Here is a 20,063-nt window from a genome sequence, read left to right on the forward strand (position 1 = left end):
CTATGCTATGTATGTAAATGCTGCCGAGGCCAAGTGAAGCTGTACTTCACTGCCTGTTCCTAGGCAGCAGGCCCCCAAACACTTCATCCTTTCTGCCTCAGTCACCATGGATTATCCCCTCATTTACCATTTGGAAGCTCCTCCAGTGCTACCCCAGAGTCTGCCTTTGAGACCATAGTTAGCCAAAATAAAGAGGTATGTACAAAGGGTCTGGAACTGTAACAGGCCAGCTATGTCAGAGACATTTGACAACAAACGAAGTCTACATATCTTCTTTCACTTTTTCCTTTAGGGAAAAAAAAAGTAAAATTAGAGTACTGAAATTTTCAAGGAGAGACAGTATCCTCTAAACATAGAAGAGCACAAGAAATCAAGCATAACTCTAGGATTCGTTGTGGCACTGACTTCAGCTGGCTTAATTGTTCTCTCTGCTCCCTGCCACCCCCTAGAGGAGTTACAGGTTATACTTTGCCCAGAAAACAAGCCAACCACAAAACTAAAACTTTGGGAATGAGTCTAGGAGCAGTTTCTTCTCGATTTAATTTTTGCCTAAAGGGAAATAGTATTTTTCTCCAAGAAACAGCACTTAAGGAGCCTTGCAAAAGCTGTTGGGGAACCAGGATCCCAGGATCACATTCTACATACCTTTCGCACCCAGATTCTTTCTGGCTTTGAAGCAGGATGGAGGTAGGTAGGGAAAGCAACAAGCAGGTACACCAGACCAGTATTCTATTCTTAGGGGTTAGATCATCAGATAGAGGGGATCCAGGCATACAGGTGCACCATGAGTGGTTCTGCACCACTCACAATGATGCACCAGCTCACAATGAACTGTGCAGACTTCACTTTGAATCTCTCACCTAGAGGACACAAGAACTAGCAAATGCAGTGTTATGCCCCACACACACGCCCTTCTAAGTCAGTGTAACACATCCCTATCCTGATTTACTGGGTCACCAGTGCAACATGAGAAGACAGGGAGTTTGCTACAAGAGGAAGCTACTAAGGTAAGATGTGGCCACCATGAAGGCCACCCTGCCATCACATGGGACTAACTACTCCTAATGCTACTTGGAAAAGCAGAGCTTTCCAAAAAGAGCAATCAGTCAAACCACTGTTTCCTGTAGGCTTGTCCTTTAGCCAGCCTCCCCATAAAATGCTGAAATGCGTTCACTTATATGTTCTGCAAGGACTTTGCCATGTCCAAAAGAGGTCACCCTTCGTCATCCCTGTATCTTGACGTAAGGCGGTATCATCTTAACTAGAAAATAAATAATAAATCCTAACACATTCCACAAAGCCCCGATTTAATCAGTCTTGCGGATACTAGCTCTTCCAACTAACTTCCAAGACTATCATCCAGAGGTGTCTGGCTGGCTCAGTCAGTGGAGCATGTGATTCTTGATCTCGGGGTTTTGAGTTCAAGCCCCATGTTGGGCATGGATCCTACTTTAAAAAAAAAAAGAAAAGAAAAAAGAACGACTAATATCCAAGACTAATAACGTTTGTGCTAGCTAGCTCATCCAACTTACATCTAACCACCTTTTCTCAAGCTCACTGCTGCCACCTGGCTTATGCCTAATGTCTTACCTGCAACAAGCTTTTTATCTGTAGTCTACCTTAAAGGGCTGGTGTGATCAAAATTGATCGCGGAAGAACACTCATTTCTAACATTAGGACATCCGAACAGTTCTTTCAGCCTGATCTTTAAGGATTCCAACCTCTATCTTCCTTTCACATCTCCCAGGATTCCAGCAATATTTGCTCATATCCTATTTCCTAGGACATGCTGTCCCCTAACTCTGGACACCTTGAAACATACATGTCCTAACATGCCCACAGGCTGATCTTTGTCTGGACTCCAGTGATCCTTCCCAGGACCGTTGTCGTAAAGCAAACCATGTTGGGTCTATTTTACACAGGACTGAGCCCTCATAAAAAGGCAAGCTTTTCAAGATCTGTACAAGTGTTTTGCATGCAAAAAGTAATCAATTGATAGCTACTGTGTATCTCTAGCGTCTAACAATTAAAAAAAAAACTCCACATGAAGATGCTCCTGGGTGACTGAGTCTCCCTTCAGCTCGTCATGATCCTGGGGTCCAGGGACTGAGCCCCACGTTGGGCTCCCTACTCAGCCAGGAGTCTGCTGCTCCTCCCTCTGCCCCTCTCCCCTGCTAGGGCTCTCACTTTCAATAAAATTCTTAGGGGAAGAAAAAAAACACGTGAAACTTTCTCAGATGATAGGACCAAGCTAACACTTTTCTTACACAACAGATATCCTAAGAGCAGTTACAGGGACACCTGGGTGGCTCAGCAGTTGACTGTCTGCCTTTGGCTCAACGCTGTGGTCCCAGGGTCCTGAGATGGAAATCCCACATCAGGTTCACCACCAGGAGCCTGCCCTTCTCTGTATTTATTCATGAGAGAGGGGCAGAGACGTAGGCAGAGTGGGGAGCAGGCTCCATGCAGGGAGCCCAATGTGGGACTCGATCCCAGGACCCTGGGATCATGCCCTGGGCTGAAGGCAGACGTTCAACCACTGAGCCACACAGAGGTCCCAAATAAATAAAATCTTAAAAAAAAAAAAAAAAAAAAAAAACCAATGCAGGCCTGAGGCAAAAGAAATAGTTCTAGGAAACTATTCCTTTAGTACTTCTTGGGAGCTTTTTTCCTTGGGGATACTGGGGTGGGAGGAGGCACAGGACAACTGAACTTTTTTAAGACTATTTTTTAGAGAGCAAGAGCAGGGGGTGGGGCAGAGGGAGAGAAAGAGAACCTCAAGCAAACCCCACACAGGGGCTCACAATCCTAAGATCACAACCTGATCCCAAAGCAAGAGTCAGACACTTTACTATGCCACCCATGCTCTGAAGAACTTATTTCTGCTTAAGTCTTTAACTACAACACATCATCATGGTCAAAGACACAAGTTCTACAGCCAAAGGATATAAACTCAAATCCCTGCTCCACTTCACATCAGTTATGAGCCTATGGCCAGTCTGTTCCTCAGCATTCCCATCTTATAGAGATAATAGGATATAACTCATCACCAGCAACAACTGGTCCATAGCCAGTACACGTTAGTGTTAATACCTCAAGATGTTTTTGTTCCTAAGCTCCCCAGTGACTTAACATAAAAAACACCTTAATCAACATTTGCACTAACCACCAATCAACAGAAGACTGAAAAAATAACGGGCATCTGGCTGGCTCAGTTGGTGGAGCACGCCATCCTTGATCTCAGGGTTTTAGGTCTGAGCCCCATGCTGGGTGTAGAAATTACTTAAAAATGGTCTTTAAAGAAAGTTATTACTGGTCTCCTTGCAAACTTGAATATGCCCCTACCCAGTACCATGCCTGATACTAAGCCCAGAACAAAGAATTCTGAAAAAAGGCAAAACCTGTGCTATTTAGCAAAATCTTTAAGCAGAACTCAACCTTCCATAGGGTGACATTTAGCTTAGCTCCTAGCTAGCACTATTTATACAGAAAGCTTTACAAAGTTCCCCCCTTCACAGGGGTAAGGTAGAGGGAAATAGCAGAAAAAGAATCTCTAGAATTATAAACTAAATGTGCAGTTGAACAAGGAACTTCCAACACTGCCACAGAATCCATGTCCCACCTGGACCTACACAGTGAATTAGAATCCACATGCTAACAAAATCCCCAAATAATTCATGTGTTCAACTTAGACACATTGCTAGAGAGGATTTGGCTCCATCTCAGTTTGTTTGCAGAGGCCATCCCATATCAGGATGTACATGTACTTTTTTACTCAGGGAGACAGTAAATAGGCTGTCCTTCTCTGAAACTCTGGAAAAATAAAAATTAAAAACCTTTAAAAAGTCCTGTCAATCTCTATCAGACAAGTTCTCACTCCCTGAAGGCGCTACAGTTAAACTCTAAGGACACAAAAGTGAACAAGTTACAATGGAATCAGCTACAGGGCACTGGTACAATTGTACAACACTGCCACCGAGGTGTGTGCAGGATGCTACCTGGAATGCTTGGCTCCTGTTCCCCTCAATGTTTATTCTTCCCATACTCATCCCACTGAGGTTCCTCCAGAGCTCTACACTTAAAGCCACCTAATTTGGTTCACACTGCAGCACAGAGAATCCCAAATCCTTAACCCAATACTTCCAGCTCCTCTCCTCTCCTCACACTAGTGGCTCTGAAGTGTTCTGTTAAAGGAGCCCTTCTGAGGGAACCTGGGTGGCTCAGTAGTTGAGCAAATGCCTTTGGTTCAGGTCATGATCCTGCAGTCCTGGAATCAAGTCCCCCATCAGGTTCTCCACAGGGAGTCTGCTGCTTCTCCCTCTGCCTAGGTCTCTGCCTAGGTCTCATGAATAAAATCTTTGAGGAAAAAAAAGACCTTCTTTCTGGGGTCCCTTGATGGCTGTCGGTTGGACATCAAACTCCATCTCGGTCATGATCTCAGGGTTGAAGCCTCTGAGTTATAAGCATAGTCTGCATGCCATTCTCTCCCTCTGCCCCTCCCTCCCACCTTGCACTCAAAAGCACACATGACCTCACTCTAAGAATCATCTTTGAGGAAAAAAAAAAAAAAAAAGCCCTTCTCCCCGGCACTACAGCCCCAAATACATCACTGTCCGAAGAGCTGTGAGAGCACTATTCCCAGACCCAAACTCCTGCTCATTAAGTACTTTTCCCCTCATCCTGCCTCAATGAGGGTTAGACTGGACAGCCTCCAAAAGTTTTTAATAGGATTTATTTGAAAAAGAGTGCTCACAAAAAAAAAAAAAAAAGAAAAAAAAAAAAAAAAAAGAAAAAGAGTGCTCACAGGAGCAGAGGAAGAGTTAAGGGGAGCAGCAGTTCCCTTGCTGAGCAGAGGCCAATGCAGGGCTCAATCCCAGAACCTAGAGATCATGATCTGAGCTTAAAGGCAGATACTTAACTGACTGAGCCACCAACATGCCCCCCGCCAAAAGCTTTTCTAACTATTAACACTATGAATCAAGGGCCCAATTATTTCTACAAGCCCTAAAGTCAATGTGCTGGCAAGATCCACTTGACATTACTTCTTTAGCTCTTAGGCATGCACCATTTAAGATCTTAAGTTCACAGAGAGATAAAGAGATTATTTTTAATACCTTAGAAGTCTAAAACTACTCCTAAATAAAAAGCTAAAGATAAGAAGGGGGCACCTGGCTGGCTCAGTCAGAAGAGCATGTGACTCTTGATGCCTGGGGACTCTTAAGCCCCACATTGTATGTACAGATTACTTAAAAATAAAATTTTAAAGTAATAAAGATAGGAGAAAGGAGGCTAAGTACTGAGGGCTCAAAGGAAGGAAACAATCTGAGTTCTGTAAAAACTGCATAGAAATGGTTGCAGATGGGACACCCCCCGCCAACCCTAGCTAACAGTCAAGGTTAGGTTCTCTTGCAGACTAGCGTCAAAGTGAGATCTAGTGACAAAACCCAAAGCAAATGATCAAGGGCCAAGAGGATGCAGTGGAGTGGGAAGAAACCTGCAGAAACAAAGATGCAACGTGTTTACTCGTAGGGGCTGGACCCAAACTAAAGACTACATCAAAGCAGGCAGCAAACACACCTTTCCTCACCCAACATCTACCTTCACCTCCCCTCTTTTTAGTTAGCCAGCCCTGATCCCAAAACAAAATTGTCAGATGCTGCAGGACAGCAGACTGTGTGGGGCGCCTGGTTGGCTCAGTTAAGTGTCTGCCTTCAGCTCAAGATCCCAGGGTCATGGGATTAGGCCTCGAGTATCAGCCTTCCCTGCTTAACAGGGAGCCTGCTTCTCCCTGTCCCTCTGCCTCTACCCCTGCTCTTGCTTTTTCTCAAAATTTTAAAAAGGGACGCCTGGGTGGCTCAGTGGTTCAGCGTCTGCCTTTGGCTCAGGGCATGATCCCAGAGTTCCAGGTTCAAGTCCCATTTCGGGCTCCCTAGAGAGAGTCTGCTTCTCCCTCTGCCGGTCTGGCTCTCTGTGCCTCTCATGAATAAATATATCAATATTTAAAAATAAATAAAAAATAAAATTTTAAAAAGCAAACTGTGGGCAGCCCGGTGGCCCAGCGGTTTAGCACCACCCTCAGCCTAGGGTGGGATTCTGGAGAGCTGGGATTGAGTCCCACGTCAGGCTCCCTGCACAGAACCTGCTTCTCCCTCTGCCTGTCTGTCATAAATAAAATCTTTAAAAAAAATAAAAGTAAAAAAGCAAATGGTTTTCCATACTTCAGTAAGATTAATGTATTCTTTAGAAAATAAAGGACTAAAAAACCTAAAACCCTCACCAGAGAAACAAGACTAGCTGCTGCTGGCCAGGCTTTGCAAAAAAGAAAGAGGGTCCAAATTCCAAAACCCCATGGATCTCATATTTTGACCCAACGCACCTGCAACCAAAACAAGCTGCTCGGAACTGAACCAATTCCCTCTGCTGGTATTTCCATCTCCATCCATTGTCCTGGAAAAGCCTCCAAACTGGATCTACCAACTCACCAGAAACCTGGGACCCTATTTCCTTTAAAAGCAAGGCCACTCATGGGCCACCTGCGTGGCTCAGTCACAGCTGAATGTCTGACTCTTGATTTCAGCTCAGGTCACGGTCTCGGGGTCCTGGGACTGTGCCCTACATCTGGCTCCTCACTCTGGGGGAATCTACTGGTCTCCCTCCTTCCCCCTGGGGCTCATGCTCTTGTTATCCCTCTTTCAAATAAATAAAAATAAATCTTAAAAAAAAATGATCACTAAACCCTTTTAAAGATATGACTGTAATGGTAAGTCTCAAGTCAGTAATCAAGTTCACAAGGAGCTCCAACCTCCTTCATCCCTTTCAACAGGGATCAAGAAACCATAACTGAACCCTAGACAGCAGAACTCTAGCAGGTGCAGCAGAAACAAACTTAACATGGATAAGGTTACTCAAACCAATCACTTAAGCAAGCAGAGCAAATAGCAGATCAAATAATAAATAGTAAAGGCACATCCTTGGCTCTAAATGAAGGCTTCTCACATGTACCAAATTCAACAGCCAAACCAAAGGACTGCCTGGGAGAACCTTAGCCATTCACAAACTACTCTTGGATTACTGAGCACCCCCACTCAGAGACAGTAAAGCAACTATTTCTTTCGACAAAGCAATCACTTCCCTGTCTCATCACCCAGTTTGATGAAGCAACCTTCCCCAGAGAACACCTTCAACATACTTGACAACTTTCAAGAGAGGAAAGCACTTCCGAAAGAAGAGTCCCAGCGACTCCACAAGCTATACTTCTGACAGCAAAATATTTTGCTACTGGCTATAATTTTCAGTTCTGTATTGACTAAAATATTCATACTCAATAACTCACTGGCAGGTAAAGTTAAGTCCTTTAAATTCATACTTGAAAACTTAAAATCAAAAATTGGAGGGGGGGTGAGGAAAGGCATATGGTAAAGTTGAGGAGAAATGTCTAAGGTTTTAACTCATTGGTCCTACCCTTCATCTCCAAAACCCTTCACTGAAAAGGGAGGGCTATCCACCATCAAGGCTCAAGCCTAAAAATCTCCAAATACTATCAGGGCATCTGGGTGGCTCAGATGGTGAGGTGTCTGCCTTTGGCTCAGGTCATCCCAGGGAGTCCCTGAGATTTGGTCCCAAGAAATTTCCTGCTCTGCAGGGAGCCTCCTGCTACCTCTCCCTGCCCCTCCCCCTGCTTGTGCTGTCAAATAGAATTTAGAGTGAAAAAAAATACCATGATCACAGCCCTGAGTCTAGGCAGGATATGAAAGTGAGGACACGGTCCTCTTACAGCACCTACCTACCCAAGCTCCACCTCAAGAAAACGGGGGGGGGGGGGGGGGGGGAGGACACACGACACATTCACCATCTAACCTTCCCTCTCTTTACCACCAATTGATTCCTGTCCCTCTTCCCTCAAATTTAGCAACCTCTTAAGACCTAAGCAAACAAAGGTTTTTGGACAGGAGTTTGTCCCCTGGAGAACACTGATTTCAGAATGAAAATGCTAAGAAATGAAAATTAAGTCCTAAGGCTAGGCCTCAGTCTTGGTTCTATCATTTTCTGATTCTGAGAGCCATGTAACTAACCCATGCAACTCCATCATCTGCCATGACGTAGGTATACACTCCTTCCTACCAAAGACCCAATTTGGCTAGGTTATGTGCCAGCCAATCTGAATACTGCCCCAGGGACACCTGAGTGGCTCAGTGGTTGAGCGTCTGCCTTCGGTTCAGGACATGATCCCGGGATCCAGGGACCGAGTCCCACATCGGGGGCTTTATATGAGCCCCATCCTTAGAAAACTGTCAAAAAGCCAAGGATCTTAAAAAAGGTAAAATTGATACAACAGTATATCAAGACCAGCATGTAAATAAACGTGGGAAAAGAAAAACTCGCATATAGTTGAACATATATTTTGAGCCACAGTCATGACCCCACACATTCACTTACCCCATTCATACATCCAATTTTTGCCAAACAGAAGTTTTAATCTCTACTTTCAAAGATGCCACTTGACTTTTTCTCCCCTGGACCAAGTTATCAAACACTTTATTCCAGTTCCTGCTAAGCAGGAACAAATTTTTCCAGTTCCTGCTAGGCAGGATGATCTGAAAGAGAAAAACTGCCCACATTCCTGACCCAGGTATCAATCCTCCAGTGGAGTGAAGAGGGGGAAGAGGAAAAAAATTAACTAAAACGATGGTTTTTAATGGGAACCAGAGATATGGTTACAATTACATAGTCCGACACAAAAAACCCGTGGGTGATCAGGAGTTGGAAGGTTACAAAATAATGAGGGTAACACTGGGTACAAGAAGAAAAGCTGTTGCAGAACCTCAGGAGCCAAGCTAATACGGCCTCTCCCTGCGATCCTGTCTGTGCTCACCCCTGCAAAAAAGAGTATCTAATTAGGTTTGAGTCGCCAACCTCTCCACCCACCCAACCCCCAAACCCCATCTTCCCCTAGGAAAGTCTTATCTCTACAATGCAAATGAGATCTACAAAGAAGTTCCCCAAGGTAATTCTCCTACCCTCCTTCCACACCCAACTATGGTTATAATCTCAGCTTTACAAACTAGCCCTCAAAATGAAACCTTCCTATCATATGACCTCTCTTCAAAGCTCACTTCAATTTAAGAGTCTTACCTGGAGTCCATCTTGCCAGGGCCAAAGCCACCTCTGTCCCCACCACCCCGGCCCCCTCGGAAGCCCCCTCGGTCCCCGCCTCGGCCTCGGTAGCCGCCCCGGTCATAGCCTCCTCTGCCACCACGACGATCATCTCCATAGTTACCCCCTAGGACAAAAGAAATATGAGATCATACACCCCTAAATCCGTCCTACCTTCCCTCCTCAAACCTCCCTACTTAAAAATAAGGGCTTTCTGGGGCACCTGGGTGTTTCAGTTTAAGCATCTGACTTTTGGTTTTGGCTCAGGTCAAGCAGAATTGTGGGATAGAGCCCTGCCTCGAGCTCCACACTGAGTGTGGAGACCGCTTGTCCCTCTCCCCAGCCTCCTCACCCCCACCAATAAGCAAACAAATAAAATCTTTAAAAAAATAAAGGGCTTTGTGATCCCAACCTCTTATTACCAGTTCTGTCCCTTCTTACCCATATGAGAGCCTCCTGGTCCCCCTCCTGGGCCATCTGGTTTAGGGGCCTTACACTGGTTGCATTCATTCCTCCAAGAAAAGTTCATGTTCTCACATATACTGAGGAAAAGACAGAAAATTTGGAAAAGTGGGAGTAAACCAACAATTAGGAAAAGATTCCAGTGACCTAAGAGAGCAGAGTGAGGAAACGGACCTCAGGCCAAAACACTTCCCAGGAGGAGCAACGGAACAGATTACTGGACCTGGTCCACTATCGTACCCACTCTAACAGCCTTAATTAGGTATGCTTTCAACCAAAGTTGTCTCCATCAGTGTGGCCTTGACAGGTCTAGAAGATCCCTGACTCTGCCCTAGTATCAAACGACACCACATTTAAAGGACTAAAAGAAAAAGTTTCACTCACGGATTAGGACACTTCCAGTCACCAGCTCGCTGTTGGCCGCCACCACCACCACCTCCACTTGGGAATCCTCCCCGGCCACCGCCACCACTGCCACCACCTCCATAGCCTCCACGGCCCATGGGTCCTAGTGTAGACAGAAATATGGGTCTGTTCCCCTTCCAGGTTTAATTTAACCCAATCTCCTTTTCCTACACAAGCCCTTTACCATCCTCTCCACTCTACCCATCACCTCTTTTTACCAACAGCAAAGTAGGTCCTCACCTCCTCGCCCTCGGCCTCCACGACCATTGCCACCACCCCGATTGAAGTCTGCTCGCCGAGTAGCAAATGAGACCTTGATGGGATTCCCAGAGAATTCTTTACCTAATGAAATAAAGATGTAAAAAGATACTATTAAGTTTGGTACACCCAAGACTCTACACCTTCCTGAAAACATTCATAATTGAAAACACGTAAGTCAAAGACAACAGTTTACCCTTGAACACAGGTTACAACTGTGCACATTTATATGTGGACTTTACAACAAATACGGCATATTAAATGAACTTCCTGTTTATATTTTAATAACAAAATACAAAACAAGTTTACCAATTCATCAAGTAAGGCTCAAGTCAACAGTAGTCAAATGACTGAGTTTCGGGAAGTCAAGTCATATGCAGATTTGGAACTGCACAAGAGGTCAGTGGCCCTAAATCCCCATGCTGTTCGAGGACCAACTGTATATACTAAAGTAGCAAGTAAAAACTATTGAAAACCTAAAAGGAACCTTCAAAATGTGACCTGTTTTCTAAGGCTAGTTGCCCTGTGCAACCCATCCCCCCCAGCCTCCTCATACACACCATCAAACCAGTCAATAGCTGCTTTAGCAGAAGGTGGGTCATCAAACGACACCGTGGCCTCTCCCTTCAGCTTGCCTGTTTCCCTGTCTGTGTACAGATTAATCATGGGCTGTCCTGTTTTCTTATTTGTCTGAAAAAAGAAACGAGATAGCATGAGTCTCAGAAGATAGCACTACCCACCTTCTACTGTTTCCTTCTCACATTAACTGGAATTTTAAGTCATCATAATGATCTCACTTGACGGCTAAAACTAAAGATTATAATCTACAAGTTCAAAAGTTTAGGACATTCTTTATCATGTGTGCCTTTCTTTTTATTTATTTACTTATTCATGAGAGAGGCAGAGACATAGGAAGAGGGAGCAGGCTCCATGCAGGGAACCCAATGCGGAACTCAATCCTGGGACTCCGGGATCACACCCTGAGCCGAACGAAGGCAAGACGCTCAACCACTAAGCCACCCAGGTATCCCTCAAGTGTGCTTTTCTGTATGAAGATGTGCTTTCTTTTAGAAAATGTCAACAGCTAGCGTTCTTTCCTCAACAAATTAGGCTGGCAATAGTTAAGATTTTTATTTTTACTAACATGGGAAATCCAAAAACCTGAAGTACCAACAGAAAAAGCAGCCACTATGCTCCACAGTACCTTAATAATACCAATCTGCTTGAAGTAATCGGCCACAGACTCAATTGTAACGTTTTCGCCCAAGCCTTGCACGAAGATGGTGTTGTTGTCTGAATTATCCTGTTCTGCTTGAACAAAAAACAATGTGAATTTGTAAACAAGCAAAGACAAAACAAGTGACTCTAAATCCAACTTTAACACTGGATATTAATTAAGCTTACAAAGAAATTTTAAGAGAACACCTGGGTGGTTCAGTTAAATGTCTGGCCTTCAGCTCAGGTCATGATCCCAGGGTCCTGGGATGGAGCCTTGCCATCAGGCTCCCAGCTCAGCAGGGAGCCTGCTTCTCTCTCTCCTTCTTGTGCTCACTCACTCTCTCAAATAAATAAAAATCTTTATTGAGAGAATAAAATTCAAGAAACAAATCTTAAGGTCAAATGAAAGAAAACCACCTCCCTTCTATTATCTGAGTGCCTGTATATTAGCCATTTCACAAATTTAAATTTAGTCTTACAACACTCCTTGGAAAATTGTTAACATCCATAAAAGAAACAGAGGCTCAGGAGTTCATTGCCTAAGATCACACAATAATCACGCTAGCGTTTGTCAATTTTCAACTGCAAACAAGATAAAAAACCTCTTTTACACTGAAATCCAAATCCTTCCCTTTAGGTCTTTTCATTTACTAATTTGGTCATGATCCACATTTTTAAAATCCACTGCAGTATGAGAACATGGTCTACACCACAGATGTATCACCATCTCCTCAGACTTGTTAGAAATGCAGATTATCAGGCTCCTCCCAAACCTACTAAATTGCTGGGGAAATAAACCACTGAGATTATTTCTGATACATGCTTGTTTATAGATCATTGTTAATTCTAACACCTAAACTCCCTTCCCTTCATTTTCCTTCTTTAACCTCCTTTTATGAAAAGATTTTACTTTTTTACCTGACAAAGCGCTCACGCACAAGCAAGGGGAGTGGCAGATAGAAGAGGCAGAAGCAGGTTCTCCACTGAGCAGAAAGCCCATTGTGGGGCTCGGGCCCAGGACCTGTGATCACAACCTGAGCCACCCAGGTACACCCCCACACCTGCTTTTTCAGATTCCTCAAGTGTCAAAGAACAGCCAACCTAAGTCCTGATGCCACATTAGCCATTCTTTCATGCCAGCTGTAGACTCACCAGAGTCATGACGTGATCCTTGGTCCCGAGGGCCTTAAGTGACATGAAAAAAAAAAAAAAAAACAAACAAGGAAAGAGAAGCTGTTAGTCAAGAAGGAGAGACAGACAAGGAAAAAATTTAACACCAATCCAAACTCTTGCAAAATGATCAGTAAATGCTCACAGCCTCATCCAAACCCTGTCCTGGGTTGCCTACCCAGAGAAACTCCTAGACAGGGCTGGGGAAGACACAGGCCCCTTAAGATCTGTATGTAACTTGAGTCCCCACAGGGACAACTCCACAGTCCAGGAAATTCTGCCTCCCCCAGCTCAGGCTGGGAAATGTCCTCAGCACAGATTGGGGGGCCAGCAGGGAGACCCATTGCAGTTAACAAAACCAACTCATAGCTTGGCCCTATTCTCTCACCCCAGAGAGAAAGGGGCTCACCACCAGCAATGTGATATGCATCCATCCAGTTTCTCCAAACTTTTAACACCAAAGACACTTATTTATCCCTTGTGGAACAAGTTTTAATTTCATCTTTACAAACCATTCTTAAAACCATGTTGTTTCCCCAACCACATGAAAATAAAAAAACATACATAATAACTATTGTATTTTTAAAGCATGTCCCAGGGAACAGACCAGAAATCTTATTTCCATAATGCAGCCTCTATTTTTTTTCCAGAGACCATCTTTGACCAAAGTTTATCTGAATTCACCATATATAAATATTGTACCCACACTCAATGACACCTAAATCATGAACCCAAGCCTTTGGCTTTAAATGTTGAGACAAATCAAGAAACCTTTTGTTAGTTAACCAAACCAGAAAAGTTCCAGCTTACTGGGAGACTTCTCAAATTTGCCATTTTTCCATGAATTCAGTTTGTGCTGTTAAGACCTGGTTATTTCCCATGAGCCACACATGCTCCCAACCTTTCTTTGTAGTTGTCCACACCTTCCTTCCCAGAGCTAGTCTCTATTTGCCCATCTGAGTTAAGTATGTATATGTAGGATTGCATTGACACCATTCAGTATTTAATATATAGATACATATATACCAACTTCACCATCCCTAGGGCAGGGCAATAGTTCACATCCCCCTTCCAGAATTAAAACATTTGGAGGTTGTTAAATACACACACACTAGCCTTGGACACAATGATCAAAAGGATCCTAAAGCCAAGTTGGCACCACGTGTTCCAGCACACTCTCCAGTTTCTCAAAATGGTGGTCACTAAGTGCCAGGTGTGGCAACACTCCTGTCAGAGGCCTACTAAACACCTCTTAGTAACCTGGGTCAAACCAATTTGGCACCAGACGACTGCCGAGTCTTACTCCCCTGCCTCCAGGTTAGCACACAACTGGCAGCAGGTGGCATTCTCCCCCACCCCTTTCTGGAGGTGGTTCTGGACACTTCAAAACCTTTTGACACTTAAAACACGCTAAAACATCTGCAAATGAACAATCAGACAAAGCATTGCTGGGAGTTGGGAATTTTGGAAACTCTGTTCACTTACCACCAAATTTATTGAAGCCACCACGGTCACTTCCGCTGGAGAAGACAAGTTAGAAGAAAGGACATGAAGCTTCCAACGGCTACAAAAGGGCGTTTTTTTGATTTTGTTTAACATTCCCCAAACATGGGTAGGTGTTTTGGGAAAAAGATACAAGTGGCTACTAAAATACATTTCCCTTCCTGACCACCCCTTGTCTGACCTTTGAGCATGTCACACACACGTGTGCAATTTCTCACACAGTTTTTAAGGATTTTGCTTTTTAAAAGGTTATAGATCTATTTCCTCTGGAAAAAAAAATGACCCATTTTCCTTGGTCGTTCTTCCGATGTAGCAGATGTTTTTTCCTCTTGTCGTGAGTGGTGGACAACCCAGTAGTTGGTTTAAAAACCCTACCCCCAATTCACCCAGAAGACATTTCACACCAGGCTGGGGTAGCCCTGAACACATTTTTGTGGTTTTTGCTTTGAAAGCAGCAAGCAGACCCAACCCCATTCCATAAAAAGTCAAAACCAAAGGCAATTTCCCCTTAAAGCAAGACAAACTTAGCTAAGCCCTATCCTAACTACTGAGCTGTTTTTGATCTCCCCCCACCCCCGGGGTCACCCCTTCTACACTGCGAGAAGAGCGGAGTATTTTGCAATGTCACCTTTCATACCTGTGGCACATAAAATGCAGAGCAAGTTAACAGTCACATAACAGTTGTTTTTCTTTTAAAGTTTTGCATTAAACACACGCACACAACAGAGTTTTCCTTATTTTCGTATGGTTTTTGAGACTGCCCCCACCCACCTCTGAATACTTACCATATACAAACTCTCATTTAAAAAACCTACTTTTTCCCAAAAAGGAGTAACACACTGACATTCCTCCCCTTTCAAAGGGAGACAGAGGAGGGTCCTTCAAATCATGTTTACCAACAGATTTGACCAATGCTTTAACATCAAATCTAAGGTTTTACTTCAATCAACTACAGCGGGAAGGGGAAGAAAGAGAAGGTCCAGCTGGACAAGTAACCAGGGGAGGGGGACAGTGGAGCAAAGAGATGGGACACCACTGTCAAGCATATTTTGTCCAAAAGGCCTGCACACTTCAGACAGCCCCATAAACCAAGTCACACACAAAATCATTACTGCCAGTCAAATTACTGCAAATCAAGCTCATGGATTCAAATGACTACAATATACGGGAAGAGTAGCCAATTCCTGGAAGCTGAAGTCATGAGGTTAAGCATTAGCAACTCCTTTAGAGGACACATGGGAATACATGTAAACAAGTTTCCCTATTACCAGGAGTGGGATCATCGGTTTCCCTTGCAGCGAAAGAAGACTTTACTTCCATGTTTTTTGCCTAGGATATCAATGACTCCAATCCACATACACCCATGTATATTTTCCCTTCTTCTTTGGAAATACAAGTGTCAGTACTCAAATCTCTATTCAGAGGTGTGGGTGGGAGTTCAGGCTCCCCAATTCTCATAAAAAAATGGGAATGTACAAAGAAACCATCAATACCCCCAACTCTAAGCCCTCACAAACCCCTAGAAAAAAAACTAACCATGCACTAAGGAACTGAGCTTCAAGGGAGATTCATGCAACCCTTCACACTCCCCACTGATGTTACGCCCTAGCTCACAAGAACACCTACCCCATGCCGCCTCTGCCTCCACGGCCACCTCCACGACCTCTGGGTTCATAGCCACCACTGCTGCGGTTGTAACCACCGCCACCGCCCCGGCCGCGGCCCCCACGGTCTTGCTGGCCTCCCCCGTAGCCACCGCCACCACCACTCTGGTCCTGATTGCCATAACCGCCGCCGCCACCACTCATGGAGGACTGATCTTGGCCATAGTTACCTGTCAGAAAACAAAGGATTCTTTAAAGAAAAAACACACGTGGCATTAAACAGTACCAAAAGATTAAGAATGATGAAAATAAAGACAGCTAAGAAACAAGAAAAAAAAATTTTAAGAATTTTTTAGAGTTAAGGGGCCAAGCAGTATATATAAATCTCTACAAAAAGTAGGAATGATGCAAAGCTCAAGACCCCTCACCTCCACCACCCCCTCCGCCACCACCTCCACTGCTACTGTTGTACTGGTTCTGCTGTCCATAGCCTTGAGGGGGATTATAGGAGCTTTGCTGCTGTCCATAGCCTTGCTGCTGTCCACTATAGCCAGACTGTTGGCCATAGCCCCCACTCTGGGGCTGCCCGTAGCCGCTGCTCTGAGAACCACTACCATAACTAAGGAAAGAGAAACAAACAGAATCAGAATGCCAGCACGTCCAAGACTTCATCTTTGGCGCATTCCATTCCCTACCCCACTCCATTACAAAGACTCCTCCCTCTCCCCCCACCTAATTGCTCCTGTTGATCACATCATTCCTTATCAATTCACCTCTAACCATATTCCAAACCTCCCCCTCAAACTCCTTACCTTCCCGAGGTGCTGCTAGGAGCTGGCTGCTGGCCATAGCCAGGATAAGAGGACTGTTGCCCATAAGATGACTGAGAACCCTGGCTACTGCCATAGCCACCAGTTGAGCCATATCCCTGGGGAGTTGACTGAGTGCCATAGCCTGCTACAAGCAAAAGAAATCATAAAGACTCTGAGAAAAAAGGCAGGAAACAAGTTAAAGAAAACTTTATGTACTACTACTGTTACCCACACTTGAAAAGTCAGCCTCTTGGAAGCTGCTTGGAAATCTTTTAAATTAAAGGTCAAAGATGCCCTTCCCCTCCCACCCTAAGGCTAATATTCTTAACTTCCACCAACTTCAGAGTTCTAATCTCATCACACCTATCCCAAAGCCAGTCTCCAGGACCATACTATTCATAACCCAAGAGATTCCTTTAAAAAAAAAAAAGTATTTCATTTATTCATGAAAGACACAAAGAGAGAGAAGCAGAGATGTAGGCAGAGGGAGAAGCAGGCTCCATGCAGGGAACCCAATGTGAGACTTGATCTCAGAGTCACGCCCTGAGCCAAAGGCAGACGCTCAACCGCTGAACCACCCAGGCATCCCATCCCAAGAGATTCCTATTCCTATTCATTAAGTATTTTAACCCTCTCAGAAGGGTGTAGTACAAATAGGGAAACCCACATTATGTACATATTAGGATCTCAAGGTACATTCTACCGTTTGTGTATCACCATGATACATAGTAATCTGACTTCAAACATCTTTAAGCAAATCATTTCCTCCCTGTATGAAAAACCTAAAACTGGGCAGCCCAGGTGGCTTGGTGGTTTAGCGCTGCCTTCAGCCCAGGGTGTGATCCTGGAGACCCGGGATTGAGTCCCGCGTTGGGTTCCCTGCGCAGAGCCTGCTTCTCCCTCTGCCTGTGTCTCTGCCTCTCTCTCTCTCCTCTGTGTTTCTCAATTAATAAATAAATAAATAAAATCTTTAAAAAAAAAAAAAAAAAACCTAAAACTTTCTCCATTTAGGGAATACTCTCCTCTCCACATTTCATTGTCATGCTGAAGGGAAATGGGAAGGAGAATATAAACAGAAAAATTCAAAGTCAGAAATAAAAGGAACCAGAATTACAAACCAATTAAATATTTGTTTGAAAAGATTCAAACTCCAAAAAAAGTTCAAGGGTTACAGACTACGAATAAAGAAATACAGTTTCAACATTTCAGCAATGTTTAAGAAAAGCAACATTCAAAGAGCAGGAAGAGGCGGGGTAACCCACTAAAAGAGACTCACTGTTCTGGGTCTGTCCATAAGAAGAACCATAGCTGCTCTGGCCGTAGCCTGAAGTGTCTGCTGACTGACCGTAACCACTGTAACTCTGCTGTCCATAGGGCTGATTGCTCTGCTGGGAATAGCCCTGCCCAGGCTGGGTGGGGTAGGCCCCATAGCTGGAAAAAAAGAAAAAAACCAGTGGAATCAAGAAAAGATACCTTAGCCACCCTTGCCACCCTACGAACTGGAAGTCCTGAAACAACACTCACCTTTGGGTTGCTTGTTGGGTATAGTCTGCAAAAGAAAATACAATTACATTACCTTCAGCCATCCTTGAGAGTATAACAGAATTAAATTTCTTAACTCAAGCCCTGGGGCCTTCAGATAGTATCAACAATGTTGCAAGAAAAGGCAGAAATTCCCTCATGACAGGAAGGACAAGATGGCAGGTCATAATCAAGTTTTCTCCCAATGGATACCAAGAAGTCTCACCAAAAACAAAACAAAAAAAAAAGAATCTTGGTGGTAAACTACAATGTTCTGTGAATTCAACTGATGTCAGGAACTGCACAAACCTACATAACATTTTATTTTCTTACCTACTCTAGGGGAAAGGTATCATCAACAGTCGAGTTAAAGTCACAAACTGGGGACAGATTTTGATGCAAGCCAAAGGCAGCAGTGAGGGGGATGCGGCCTCCACTCTCTCAACCAAGCCCAAAGAACAGATAGGTCTCAAATGAGGCCATTCTTCACCCTTTGCCTAATCTTGGAGAATGACAACGTGGGCTTTTTTAGTACAAAGCCACGTAACCAAGAGAACTCTCCGACCCCAAATAACAGAGATCATCACAGAGTTCGCTTTCGGAGGTCAATCAACTGGGACTCAAGTGCCAAGCCCCGTGCCTCCAAACGATTCCGTCTGCTCATCTGCATTGCCTTCCTCGAGGGCTGTTGGGAGTCTCGGCAAACCAAATGTCGCGAAAGCGCTTTTAAATCGCCCCCAATGAAGGCGCACCAACCCAGATCAACTCATCACCTCCTCAGTACAGGAAACGAGGCGCTTCCCCCGCAGGAAAAGGGCAAAAGATCGGGAGAGGGTGTGGCCTCGGGCGGCCGTTCCTCTCGACTCCCACCACGGAAAGCGGAAATTTAGGCGGGAAAACCCTCGGGCCCGGTCCCAAGTCCGTTAGACGACCCCCTAGGGGCCTCCCCCAAACCGTTAAGCTGGCGCACGGCCCCGATCCCGAGCCTCCGCCCCCGGCCGCGTGGCAACCGAGGCGGGAAGCAGGCGGTCCCGCCCCTTCCCGAGGGACCCCCGGGGCTAGGCCCACACCGGACGCGCGCTACGGAGCCTGCAGCGGAGAGTATCGCGACAAAAAGCAGGGCTAACACGAGGCGGGAGGGGGGTTCGCGCCGCGAGAAAGGGGGGAGGGGCCAGCAGGGCGCGTGCGCGCACCGAGTGCCCGGATGCAGCACTGCGACAAAGCGGGGCCCGAGCTCGCGGCTGGGAAGGGGGGGGGGGAGGGAAGGCTTCGGGACCGAGCGTTTCCATGCGTGCCTCACGTTTCAAATTACCAAGAAACGTCCGTGTCAAATCTCACCTCAAGTAAAGGCACTGAGACGGCAAGATCCCCTACCACGCGCAAGGCGCCGGAGAAGCGAAACAAAATGGCGACACAGGCCTCCCCCCCCCCCCTCCACCCCTCCCGTTGCTTCCCGCCACAGCGGTGCGAGAAAACCCTACACGCGATCCGCCACCCGGGTCCCATCAGAAAAGAAAAAAAAAAAAAAAAGCCCAGCTGGGAGGGACCGAAGCCCCAGGCCGGCACGCCGCCGCCGCCTCGCGCCCTTACATACCGTTGGAGGCCATGTCCGCGCACGCGCGCACAGGCCGGCAAGCAACAAGGTTCCAACACCGCAGAGCACCGACGCCTCGAGGACTGAGCGGCCCCGCCTCCTGCGTCGAGACTTATGTACGTCTCCCCCGCCTACGTACCGCGGAGGAATGCACGAAGTGCGGAGAGGGAAGGGGGGAGCGTGGCTGGACTCTGCAACCCCTCAGGGAGTACCGAGGATCCTCATAGACAGAGGGGAAGCATAGCGATTAAGAAACTTGGCAGGCAACATACATAACCCTATTTTTCCTAGCAAAGTACTCTGACTCTCCCTGCAGGACTGGCCCAAGCCTCACCTTCACCCCCTAGAAGGGCATCATGGTAC

The 20,063-nt window shown here is 45.5% G+C and overlaps 1 protein-coding gene across 3 annotated transcripts; it reads right to left on the bottom strand.

The window, feature by feature from the left end:
- Positions 1 to 8,518: 8,518 nt before the first annotated feature.
- Positions 8,519 to 19,835, bottom strand: FUS (FUS RNA binding protein). 3 transcript variants are annotated; one of them, XM_038539738.1, is made up of 15 exons: positions 19,701 to 19,835; positions 18,110 to 18,134; positions 17,862 to 18,016; positions 16,586 to 16,727; positions 16,202 to 16,392; positions 15,796 to 16,003; positions 14,152 to 14,186; positions 12,649 to 12,681; positions 11,483 to 11,586; positions 10,839 to 10,968; positions 10,261 to 10,362; positions 10,000 to 10,123; positions 9,595 to 9,695; positions 9,133 to 9,280; positions 8,519 to 8,874 (listed from the first exon to the last, which is right to left on the bottom strand). In XM_038539738.1, exons 1-15 carry the CDS (start codon positions 19,711 to 19,713, stop codon positions 8,835 to 8,837), a joined length of 1,551 nt encoding a protein of 516 aa, XP_038395666.1. In that variant the 5' UTR covers positions 19,714 to 19,835; the 3' UTR covers positions 8,519 to 8,834. The 3 variants fall into 3 exon arrangements, with proteins under 3 accessions (XP_038395666.1, XP_038395667.1, XP_038395665.1); XM_038539739.1 differs by having other exon boundaries at positions 16,226 to 16,392; positions 16,586 to 16,730; XM_038539737.1 differs by having other exon boundaries at positions 16,586 to 16,730.
- Between the last annotated feature and the right edge of the window lie 228 nt (positions 19,836 to 20,063).

The sequence above is a fragment of the Canis lupus genome, chromosome 6, assembly GCF_011100685.1.
Source record: "Canis lupus familiaris isolate Mischka breed German Shepherd chromosome 6, alternate assembly UU_Cfam_GSD_1.0, whole genome shotgun sequence".
Lineage (NCBI taxonomy): Eukaryota > Metazoa > Chordata > Mammalia > Carnivora > Canidae > Canis > Canis lupus.

Coding starts and splice junctions, on each gene's coding strand:
- FUS (XM_038539737.1), bottom strand. Junction 9,696..9,999: donor GACTGGAAGTGTCCTAATCC/GTGAGTGAAACT, acceptor TCTTTTCCTCAG/TATATGTGAGAACATGAACT. Junction 8,875..9,132: donor CCTGGCAAGATGGACTCCAG/GTAAGACTCTTA, acceptor TCTTTTTTGCAG/GGGTGAGCACAGACAGGATC.